The sequence below is a fragment of the Rhagoletis zephyria genome, unplaced genomic scaffold (genome assembly GCF_001687245.7).
Source record: "Rhagoletis zephyria isolate East Lansing unplaced genomic scaffold, Rhagoletis_zephyria_1.1 Rzeph_scaffold_00357, whole genome shotgun sequence".
Lineage (NCBI taxonomy): Eukaryota > Metazoa > Arthropoda > Insecta > Diptera > Tephritidae > Rhagoletis > Rhagoletis zephyria.
In genome coordinates this window covers 126293-139043 of record NW_016157441.1, presented here as the reverse complement: position 1 = coordinate 139043, position 12751 = coordinate 126293, and the positions used below count along the sequence as shown (strand labels likewise).

The 12751-nt window shown below is 35.9% G+C and overlaps 1 protein-coding gene across 1 annotated transcript in view; it reads right to left on the bottom strand.

Moving 5' to 3' along the window:
- Sdb (SAXO downstream of blistered) overlaps positions 1–12445 on the bottom strand; it is a 53006-nt gene extending 40561 nt beyond the window's left edge. Inside the window, exon 1 of the mRNA XM_017610964.1 lies at positions 10295–12445. Coding sequence (XP_017466453.1) covers positions 10295–11986 — 1692 coding nt within the window. The 5' untranslated portion in view covers positions 11987–12445. The remainder of the gene's footprint in view (positions 1–10294) is intronic.
- Between the last annotated feature and the right edge of the window lie 306 nt (positions 12446–12751).

Below are 12751 nucleotides of genomic sequence, written 5' to 3'. Positions count from 1 at the left end.
ATATCATGACGGGGGCAGCGCTCGTACGTGCTCATAGAAGTGATCCTTGAATGCCTCATCCTTCTCTTCCGTAGACACCCGCTTGCAGCGCATCGACTATCCCCCATTGCTTAATACTTCTACAATCGTAAAATTATTGCTACTACCTTTAGATACGAATATCTATATATATAAAAATGGTGTGAAAGATGTATAGTAATTCATCAATTGAGAACGGTTGGGCCGATTTGGTTCAAATTTTTTTTAGTTATTCGTAATTGCCAGGAGAAGGTTTTTGCGAAAGTCGGAAAATTTGAAAAATCGAAAATTGATTTTTTTTGTATGGAATTTTGTGTGGAATTCCTTCGGAATGGCATTCGAATGGAAAAATAGAAAATTCCAAGTGGAAAACTCCGAAAAATCCGGAAGAACGCGAAAAATTTTAATTTTTTCGACGAAAGCGAGGAAAATTCCGGATAATTGTGAAATTCATTGGGAGCATGAATCAATTGGGAACAATTTTCTCCTATGTTTCATAACCGATTCGAATGGGTGCTGCTTTTCCGGAAAGGTGTTTAGAGTTTAACTTTTTCCGATAGGTGGGGCAGGGGTCGAGCTACGTTAAAAAAATGTATTTGGTACATTGGTAGCCTTTTGCCTAGATTAGGATATAGGATCTATTTTTCCGTTAAGTGGCCCAGGGACCGATCTATTCGAAAAAGTCTTATTTATGGTCCGATTTGCTTGAAATTTGGCACGCAAGTAGCTTTTTGGCTGGGTTAACATATAGGATATTTTTTGTGATAGGTGGACCAGATACCGATCTATTCAAAAAAATCTTATTTATGGTCCGATTTTGCTTGAAATTCGATACCCGTATTATAGATATGCGTAGAATAGAATCGAGTCATTGTTTTACAGTTCGAAAGGTGTTTGAAGTCGGCGCAAACATGCGGGTATTGGCTATTTAACAATACTTATTACACAGGCCAACAAAAATGGGGGAAAAATAGATGCAACAAATGTTAACACTATTTTTGCCGAGTTTTTGTGTGCTGATTACGAATCCGTAAGCATAAGGTTCCCATCAGCTCCAGATTTTAAGAAAAACGAGGTCAAAGTGTCAAAAAATCGCGTTTTTCAATATTTGAGAAGCTCTTGCAAATTCCAGCACCTTCGCTTGATGGTCATTTATAGTCATTTATTGAACAGGAATAACTGATTTTGAGAAGTTTGAGTACCTACCGCANAAATAGAACCTTTCACTTAGACCTAAATTAAAGCTAGAACTCTCGAATAATATCCTTGCAAATTCCAGCACCTTCGCTTGATGGTCATTTATTGAACAGGAATAACTGATTTTGGGAAGTTTGAGTACCTACCGCAATTAAGCAAAAGGTGATAGAATCTTCCACTTAGGCTTAAATTAAGCCTTGGACTTCTGACTTCAATCACTGAAAATACCATTCTTACACCTTGACTCTAAGGTCACCTATAGCCATTTATTGAACAGTTAACACTGGTTTTTACACTTTTTTTCAATTGCATAATTTTCCAGTTTCCATCAGGCCAAGGTGCAGGAATAGTACTTTCAGGGATAGTAGTCTGTAGTTCTAGCTTTAATTTAAGCCTAAGTGGAAGGTTCTTTGACCTTTTGTTTCATTACTAAAACTTCTCAAATATTTCAAAAAGCGCGATTTTTGACACTTTCACCACAATTTTCTCAAATCTGCAGCTGATGAAAACTTTATACTTACGGATTCATAACCAGCCCAAAAAAGCCTATCAAAAACAGCTTCAACATCTGCCGCATCAAAATCGGTGTTGCTCAGTGTTACCTACACCAATTATATAAAGAGAAGCTCCTTCTTTTTATAAGAGGTGATCTCGCGAACGCCTGTACTGATTTTTTTAAATTTTGGACACCTACTGCAGACTTTCGATATATTAAGGGAGCGTGGCATCACGCATACATATCGAGTTTTTCATACCCTATATCTCTGGAAGTATTTGCGGTAGTGTCCTGGAAATTGGTATAAAGATTTTGGGGCTACTGGAAAAGGGACGTGGCGCTTTCCGAACATATTGAAACTTTTACCTATCTGTATATATACATACACCCAGAATACAGTGTTTTTTTTTATAATAAATTTTTTCGTTATTTTTTTATAGTTCATTTTGCATCAAATGGCACCAAATTGATTATGCAGTTTTGTAGTTCACCCAATTTCAGTATCATAAAGTGCAAATTTTAAATGGCTATAAGTTACCGTTGATTTAAGGGAATTTTTTTCGCTGATGATGTTGCGCATTTTCTCCGTATAACGAATGCGTGATAGTTTTTTGTATGGGAAAAAACGCCGAGGAGTGGCAGTATGTAAAAGACTTATTCTGGTGGCTTAACTCCCCCTAAACGATTTTAATGATGATTTTTAGTGGCGCTGGAGCCGAGTTATAGCTAAAAATCGTCGATTCGAAGGCACCAGGGATCAAAGTCACCTTACTCGCGTTAAATCAACCATCAGAACCATTGCTTTACGGTGACTAAACAGAATGTGGACTAATGATACTCACCAGTTTAGAAATTGCCACCAACTATACTATACAGATTCAAGGAAGATTCACTATCGAGCCGCAAGGACTTCTTCCCGGTATAACGCTTTGAACGTGAACGTAAATTGCTGGCGAAAACGTTGGACCAAATGTTTCAATAAAAAAATTAATTTTGGGCGGGACGAAGTTCGCCGGGTCTGCTAATATATTATAATATTTCCCCATATGGTATGAAAGATTCTTATAAATTTTTCCTATGTACGTTCGTTTGCGGTATATAATCGTAAATGCGCTTAATTTTTACTTCTCCACATTTTTTCGGGAGACCGGGTACCCGGGTAATTACCACACTTCCCGGATACCCGGGTAGCTCATTACCCGGGTGAAATCATCAGCCCTAGTTTCCACGCTCCCTTGTCCTCGCACCTTTATCCATGAGTATGGGATTGATTTCACATACATACATATCCCAATACCAAGCGTGGGTACTTTACTCCAAATATTTGAAGAGATACATATGTACGGTGACCATATTAACCAACGTAAAATAAAGGACATTTTTTTCAAAATGATTTGGGAATACGTACATACAACTTGTATGATAAAAGTACCTTACCCATATCGTAATTTAAATAAAATATTTACCAGTTACTTAATCGATTCCGAAAAATGAAGCCAATCCTTTTCAAGGACTTCGCCATCCTTTGCTGCACGCCGAAGCCAGCACACAGTGGTTCAAAATTAGAATTTAATGTTCATAATCTACCGTAGTCTTAATTTTTCAACCAATTTTTACTAAAAACCCCCAAAAAAATGGAAAATGTTTAGCTAATTGTACAACGATTTAGGGGTGGGGCGGAGGGGGAGGGGGTGTGGGCCCCACAAATCCCCCCTAAACGAAAGAGGATTGGCGCCGCTTTATGAAAAAATTTGCAACAAATACCATATTTCCAACCGACATTATTGTTAAATTAGTGCACAGATTTAGTAAAGTAAATTTTTGTAATAAAGCGTGAATGTTGTCTATAAGTGTGTGTAAAAGTTTTTTGATTCGATTCACGCGTTTGGGCACAGCAACCCAAAATCGTTGTACAAATTCATAAACAGTACCCAAAAAAATTATTTTGGTGAAAATTTTTTTATAATATTTCAAATTTTTTTTTTTTAATTTTTTCGTTTTGGGGAACCATACAATTGTTTTCAACTAGTCTTTGTTATATAACATTTATTAACTGTAACAGGAGAATAAATTTTTTTTCAAAATTGCCACTTTTTCTGCATTTTGCACTACAAAATTTAATATAATCAAATAAAAATTCACAAACCAGTCTCAACTAGTCTCTTGCAAATATTATAAGCTTTCATAAAAAAAGAGCAAATTAAGTGAAAAACATGAAGGCTCCAGTGAATTACGAACACTAAATGCCAGTTTTCAACCACTGTTCTCTTTCAGTAGAACTGGAAACTCAGCGTGCAACACGATCCTGGGCACAACTTTCCCTGTGCTTTATAGATTGTGCAAAGATTACCTATTAAATAAAAACCCTTAAGTGGGGTGCGAAACGAACTGGTGAAGGTTTTCATTCTATTTTATAAGGGAAATTTTTATTTTTCATACTCTGTGTTTAAAAATTTACCTCTGACAAATGCAGAGCTGATATAAAGGACAGTTTAAGAAATAAAGGACAAAAGGCGTCCTTTATTTTGAAAAAAATTATAAAGGACAGGGGGTTAAAATAGAGGACTGTCCTTTCAAATAAAGGACATATGGTCACCGTATACATATGCAATATGAAAGTTTCAGTTAGTATGGGAGGCTCCACGCCCATTTTCCAAAAACGCAATTTTTCTCCATGAGTATGAATTCGAATTCAGTACTCTCTCACAAATACTTCAGGAGATATGTATGCTTTATGAAAATTCAAATTTATATGGGAGGGGCCACGCTCTCTTGATTTATCGAAACTATTTTCAGTCTATGACCATCCTTGGGAAATCCGTAGTGAGTGTGCCAAATTTGGTTCTGATCGGGGAAACGGTTAAGGAAGTAGCCTATTTTCCAATCCAGGTCACAAACCATCCGTGTACAAAATTTCATTTTTAAACAAGTGGCAACCCTCTTCAAAAATGTCTTGGAAATTAAACTCTCTTAAATTTATTTTCATTTGACACCCGTTCCGCGTGATTATTAAGTTCATTAAACTTTTTCAACAGGTTTGTATTTTTAATAAAATGTTCGATGACTTTTAAAAGTGAGTTTCGTTCGTAATTTCCTTCGCTATCAATTTTGATCTATGCTAAGTTATTTTTAAGTGAACGTTTATGTTTTTGAATAACATTTTGTAAATGCTTTTTTTAATAAAGTTAAAATATGAGAGACTTTACTGGCATTTTTAGTTTAGTCCCAGAGATATTTTCATTAAAATGTGAATGAATCCGGTTTCACCAGCAATTCATGTATGTATGTAGAAAACCATTTTTCACTTCAATTGCTTTCGTGAACCTAAGAAGAAATACCCTATTCAAAAAATGTTTGAGTTAAGTATTAAAAATTCCATGAAGTTTTCATAACAAATTTTAGCATAAAGTCGATTACATTAAGATTGAATGGTTTTAGTCATACTCATACATTTTATTAAATTTTTAAGGAAATTAAAAAGTACATATCGTACATGATGTTCAAAAGTGACACAAATCAAAATTACATGTTCGCCAGAAAATCTGAAAACAAACTTTTTTTTACATGCTAATCATATGGGCAAGAGGGACTTTACCTTGGGGTTTTTCAACAAATTATAACAAAAATTTACTCCAGACATTTTNCTATGCTAAGTTATTTTTAAGTGAACGTTTATGTTTTTGAATAACATTTTGTAAATGCTTTTTTTAATAAAGTTAAAATATGAGAGACTTTACTGGCATTTTTAGTTTAGTCCCAGAGATATTTTCAATAAAATGTGAATGAATCCGGTTTCACCAGCAATTCATGTATGTATGTAGAAAACCATTTTTCACTTCAATTGCTTTCGTGAAACTAAGAAGAAATAACCTATTCAAAAAATGTTTGAGTTAAGTATTAAAAATTCCATGAAGTTTTCATAACAAATTTTAGCATAAAGTCGATTACATTAAGATTGAATGGTTTTAGTCATACTCATACATTTTATTAAATTTTTAAGGAAATTAAAAAGTACATATCGTACATGATGTTCAAAAGTGACACAAATCAAAATTACATGTTCACCAGAAAATCTGAAAACAAACTTTTTTTTACATGCTAATCATATGGGCAAGAGGGACTTTACCTTGGGGTTTTTCAACAAATTATAACAAAAATTTACTCCAGACATTTTTAGTGCATAATTTCAAAAATGCCAAATTTTGAGTTGTGTCACTTGTACAATTTTAGTATTTTTATTCACAGTCTCATTGTTGTCTCAAAATTACCAAAACCCTTTTACTGCCTTTATGACTAAAAAGCATGACAATATTTACGTATATGTACATTCGTACATGCATAATTATATGTACATATGTATGTAAATCCATACATCCATAGCAATTTATAAAACAAGCAAAAACGTTTAAGTAAATGCCGATGACTGTGAACTCTTTAAACACCGACAAGGTGAGAGATAAAGTCCGCAGCGAGCTTCTTAACATGCGATGGAATGTATGAATAAATATACAGTGGTGGAAGAAATAATAGAAACTTTNGGAGCTTCTTAACATGGAATGTATGAATAAATATACAGTGGTGGAAGAAATAATAGAAACTTTTTACTTTGACCAGTTTTGGCTATATTACTTTGTTTATTCGATGTTTAATGTTTTTGTATAAAGGTCTAGCGCAATATATAACATACACTATATAAATCCATATTTCAAAGTTTGTACAAAAATTATAAAAATTCATAAAATTTTAACAAAATCCCCCTAAAATTTCAAACTTTTTAATCAGATTTTTCTGAAAAATTTTGGGTATGCAGTTTTATAGCCCATTAAATTTTAGGAGGTAAAAGTGCAAACCGCAAGACGCCAGAAAATCGCATTGATTTTTAATATTTTTTTTTGCTGACGCTGCTAGGCATTTCCATTTTCAAAAAAATCTGATTGAAAAGTTTTAAATATTTGGGGGATTTTGATAAAATTTGTTGAATTTTTATAATTTTTGTACAAACTTTGAAATGTGGATTTATTTGGTGTGTGTTATCGTTGCGCCAGACTTTTATACAAAAATATTAACCATCGAATAAACAAAGTAATATAGCCAAAACTGGTCAAAGTAAAAAGTTTCTATTATTTCTTCCACCACTGTATATGCGTCAGTGTTGTCAATTTGTGAGTAATTCCTCAAAACGTGAGGAATTTTGGGTGTGCTTGAGTATTTTTTTAGGAATTTTTTCTAGATATATTTGCAGATAACAAAAGCAACCATGTCTTACATAAGAGAATTTTTAAATCGCTCTGCAAATTTTTGAACAAAAAGCTTTCAGAAGTTTTATTAAGAGCGAAATACACTGCACAAGCAGCTTGTCAAACATTATTCAAACCTAATTTTCCTATTTCGCCATACACCATGCAAACATGACTTGTTTAAGCAAAGAATGTTAGTTTTCTTCCGGTTTACAATGTAAAAGGGTTTGGTTTTCTTCGATTTTTCTCTCTTGCGTCCTCATTCAGTAATACTTCCGTTGCGAATGAGGCAAACAATTTTTATTTTTCTTCACATTTCTCTCAAACGGCATGTCAAATCTTCAAACACCCCCATACACAACATAAATAGCTTTAAGGAAAGGGATATTTCGCTTGGTGTGCCAAGCCCCTTGTGTGGTGTTTTTCGCTCTTAAGCACATCTGCATTTGCTGCTAAATATTCAAGATGGTATCGATAATTTTTTTCATTCCATCGTTGTATTTTCAACTTATGTATTTGAACTTGTAAAATCTCGGTAACGAATGGAGAGAACACGCATTGTTCGATAATAAGGATATTCATATTGATTCTTCATTAGATCCAGAAAATTATAGGAAAAAGGTTTTTGAATTAAAAGATTCTTCAGGTTCATATAAGTTTCCCAATTAAAAAAAGTTATATCTGCATTGCTAATACATATATCCCTTTTCTAATGCTTCAGTAGAACGTATATTTAGTAGTTTAAAAATGTGTAGGACTGACCTGAGGAACAGATTGAGCACCGATATAGTTGCAACAATATTATATCGTCGTTTAAAGTGCGAAACCGCGTATCAGCAAAATGCAAAACCGCGTATGTGAAGTTGTAGAAATTATTTTCTAGAGCGTAAAAATACTCATATTTTAAAATGGTTCTCTTTTTTATAAAGCAATCGCGTATTTGCCTAGTATATTTCAGGACGAATGGATAAGGATTGAGCCAAGAGCTTATGTAAGCAAATCCAATTTTTGGCAGCCAATGTCAGTTACGCGGTTTTGCAGAATGACGATACGCGGTTTTGTACTTTAAACGACGATATACAAATCAAGGCATAAAAAAAAAACGGTGATACTTTGTTTGAACCGCAAGAACAAATGTACCAATTGAATTGGAGAATTTAATTACTTTTTATACTAAGTGCCTGTAAATAGTATGCAGTACACAATACTCATGTCTGTAAACAGAAAATTTTGAGTAATTTGTTCGGATTTTGAGGATTTTTCGTTCGTTTTTGAGGAAATTGGTAATTTTGTTGTGGCAACACTGCTATGCGTACTAATACACATATGTATGTACGTCTAAATATGTATTAAATTGAGTACTGTTCTCTATTGTTGAGCTTTCAATTGCTAGCGGTGAGAAAAAAATCAAGTCAACATTCATTCGCTCTGAGTGAAGTTATTAAACAGTTCTCGTTCACCTGCAGAGAAAATTAGGAAAATAATCAGCAAGAAAACTAGTTCAAATTCGGCAAATTTCGAACCACTTCGCTAATAATTTCAAGATTATCGACAGCTGACACCCGCTCGATTTAGATTCGTTCTGGGCGGGAGCTTCTCCTCCAATTTGTGATCAGTGTTGCCAGAACTTTTGGACCAACCGGCTAAATTGGCAAAAAAAACCGGCTAAGAACGGCTAAACTGTTTCAACTAAATTTCACATAAATTTCTTGGAGAGAAGTTCCAAATTCAAGCTGGAAAAAAAATTTCCAGCAAGAATTTGCAATAAGGAAAAACATACGATTGTGGCACATGAATAAACAGGTTCGTCAAATTTAAAAATTTACAAACTTGAGCGATTTTAAAATGAAAAATTTAAGTAAAGACTTGTTTACTTAATTAATTTAGTTAATTCCAATGATTTGAAACGTACTCGCAATGCAATCTCAACCAGAGTCGATATAGGAAACGCGAGAGTTAGTACGGCAAAGAAATTCAAACGTATGTTGAAGAAAGTCGGACTAGCAAGAAATATACATGTAGATCCTGTTTTTTGCCCTCTGAAAGAATTTTAAAAATTCTGTACAAATTTCTTATGTTTGAAATGCAACCGTGGACACTAGCTGGCAACTTGCAAGTTCCTGCAAATTTGCGTTCGTGCAGAAATTTGCAAGTTTCTCGACTTAAGGGAGAATTTGGGAGCATTTTTTTTTACTAACTGATATTTTGAGTGATAATTTTCTACTACTAAGTGAAAATTCTTTTGCAGAGAACACCTTTCTGCGTAGGCGGCCATCGGCCGCACTTAGGGATTATAACCCTCACTAAGTAGAATTCTCCTTTCTGTGTTCCGAAAGAAGGTGGGCTGAACACCTTTTGCAGAGACCAACCTGCACACAAAAAAAAGGTGGTCGGTGTATTTAACCAGACCCACCTACCGACGACATTAAAAAAAAGCTGTGTGGTTTCCCGCGACTGATTAAAAGTCGCGTCAGAATGGGTACTTTTACTTCAATAACGGAAGAGTATGCGAAGGAAGTGGCGAACGTAACGTAGAGATACGCCACAATGAAGGTGTTGCGTCTGCAAACCAAAGTCAGCTGTACGCGTACTTTGTGTTTACATAAGTAAATTTGGCGGATACAATAGCAAAACATTCACACTTTTTTTACTAATATATTCATACTTCTCATGGTGGCTTCGTCACTGCCTCTGGCTTTTAAAATAGAGTTAGGCAATAAACTCTCTACTTTACTCAAACAATGTGACAATTAATGCATATTCCCATTTGTATTGTCTTGTGGAAACGCAAGTTTATACAACTGTCAGCAGTGACGGACATACATACGTGCGTCAAAAGTTAAGTGTTGTCCAACGTTCGTTGAGTCCGTCGACGCAAGAGCTGCCAATCTGACGCTCCCTATGAAAACACACATAGTCTACGCAATTGTCAGTTTCATCCTTGAACGGAACGTACGCAAAGTACCCGTTCTGACAAGGCCATAATATTCCATAATAAAAACATTGAAAGGTAAATTCATTCTCTCAATTCGTGGGCCCTGATTTTTTTCCGACGTTTGCAAGCATTTTAAAATCATATAAAATTAAAAATAAAGAAAATTAAATTGTTCACAATTATTGTTGTTTGAGATTGAAAACGAGAGTTTGAGTGTTGAATTTTTAAATTATATTGCTGGAAAATGCCAGCCCGATTCTCAATGGTTTTGCCTTGTTACGTTTTTATCATGAATATTCCTTTTGTAGTTAATCACAATATTTTGGTTAGCGATTAGCTTATATTAGAAATCAAACAATCTATGACTACCCTAATATGTCTGGGTAAAGGCAAACTGTGTACGGTAATTACCTTAGTTACTTCGGTTGTCGTTGTTATATTCGCCACATCTGTATTGTCTTTTTCGATTTCACGAACAATGTCGTTTGGCACAAAAGCTTTTGCGTCCACAAAAGATTTCTCTTCAACGATTTTCCACTCTCCGGTCTTGGTGTCATACACTTTTGTTGTGTACGTTGTAGTCGTCGTATTGATGACATCATCAACTATTTCGGGGTAATGAGTGTCATGAGCACTGTCCACCGTCTTCTCTTCAATGATTTTCCACTTGTTTGCACGCTGATCGAATATTTTCTTCTTGTAAGTAATTTTGTATGTGCCATCGGATTCGCGGCTAACGTAACGTTCAATGGTTGGATGCTTTTTGTTGGAAACGCTAGTGCCGGTCTTTTCGTTGAGCTCTGTCCATCTCTTGGTTTTTACATCGTACACCTCTTTCTTTGAAGTTGATTTACTTTTCTTCAGCGAGCTTAGTTCGATTGTTTCCTCAGATATATTTTGCTCTGTAACGGAGGACGTTTTTGTTGACTTTTTGGAAGCCAATTGCTGGCTACTTACGACGTCACTCTTCATAGTTTTCGCTGTGTTACTCAGTGACGTATTAGCTTCGCTTGAGTAGCTCTGACTTGCGGCAGCGCTGGTGGAATTGGAGACGTCATCGACTGCCCTCTGTGTATCTTTTGTGTATGCCATTGAAGTCTTCTTGCCTGTTGTAGGCGATGTAATTGGCGGCGCTATTGCTGGTGTTGTGTCACCATTAATGGCACGACCATCAATCGTCGAGTACGACGTGTGGCTGTTGATTGCGGTGCTACTGCTGCTCACATCATTCGCTGAAAACTTGTTTGACGATGATGTCATTTCAACATTACTGGATGTGACTTTGCCCGACTTTTCTGTTCTCGACATAGACAAGGACGACTTCGAGTTTTCCGTAGACATGTCGCTGATCATAATTCCACCGTCAATGACCTTACTGCTACTGTTGGCGGAATGCATTTGTGCTACGTTGGAACTGCTGATGCTGGACATCACGCCGGTTTGTGACTGGGAAGAGGAGGAGTACGCTTTGTTTAAACTGCCCACGCTGGAACTACTGCCCCCTATAATCTCAACGACATCGATCGGCACCGAGAAAACAGGCTCTTTTCTATCACTTTCAAGCAGATCGATGGAGGATATAATTTTTGAATTCGAGTAATCGCCCGAGATCTCTTCATAAAATTCTGATTTCTGCTGAAATGAGGATGATGATGATGATGCTTTCGTCGATTTTAATGTGTCGGTCATTGTGGAAACCAGTGGTGTTATATCGGCGCTGCCAATCTGAAATATTTCTTGTTCCTTTTGCCCAATTTGCTCTGACCTCGACTCAATGTGACTCGTGCTGCTACTGCTGCTCTTGAATAATTGCGTTTGCGACTGCGTGCCTGCGTGTGTGGTTGCATGCATTGATTCGCTGCTCGCTGTCGATTCGGATTTTTGTACCTGCTGTGAAGTTTTGGTCCACGTAGGCGATTGAGTCGAGTTCGACGATGACGGAGTGACTTCTAACACAGACTTGCTGTTTGATGCTGAGTCTGTGCCAACGCCTGCAGTACGTTGCATAGTTGTCGAGGATCTAGATGTGATTTTGCTGCTGCTTGCAGCATTTTTACTTCCACTTACTTGCTGCTGTTTCTTTTTGCTACCTTTCGAGACCATTTTAATAAATTTTTAAAACCCGCAGGTCCAAATACTTAACTGGGCACAAATTAGTAAATGTAAAAAATGTTATTACTTCTATAAATCACAGATGATGTGTATTTACGTTTCGCACAAAATTAAGCAGCACACACGTCAATTGTTTTAATACAAAATGCGAAAAATATGTTAAATAGCTAACTCGAAATCACTAGCACACAGTTTTTATTCCACGCAAAATCTCAACTAAAACACGCAAGCACAGAATCTGAAACTGTCTCGATCAAAATATTCAGTGTTTTCGGTATTTTTTTGCACTTTTTTCTCTCTTTTTATGTGGCTATTTTTTATTTAGTCGTTTACTTGTTAATATCTTGTTGTATGTAGTGGTGTATCAGTCGTTTCGTTTTTCGTTTAGGAATCACAATTTTCCGAAGATCGCGTCCAACGCGTAGCAATGCTCAAAGCGAACTGATCGTTCACTTTATAGCTGGAACAGCTTTCGACCTCAGCACAAAGCGTCGCATTCAGAAAGCAAAGTGGGCCCCAAACCTACTCCCCTCTTTCCCCTACGTGTGCACCCTATTGTCCATACTAAGTCTAAAGCGCGATCACGATCGTCGCGCCTCATACATATGTAGATAGAAAACAAGTGTAGGCAGCAGCACAACTTTGCTACATACATACATACATATGTGCATATACATACATACATAACTTAATAAAAATACAAAAGTTTGCTTTGTCTGTACTGTTAGAGCTTTACTTACGCTCATCAGTCATTGT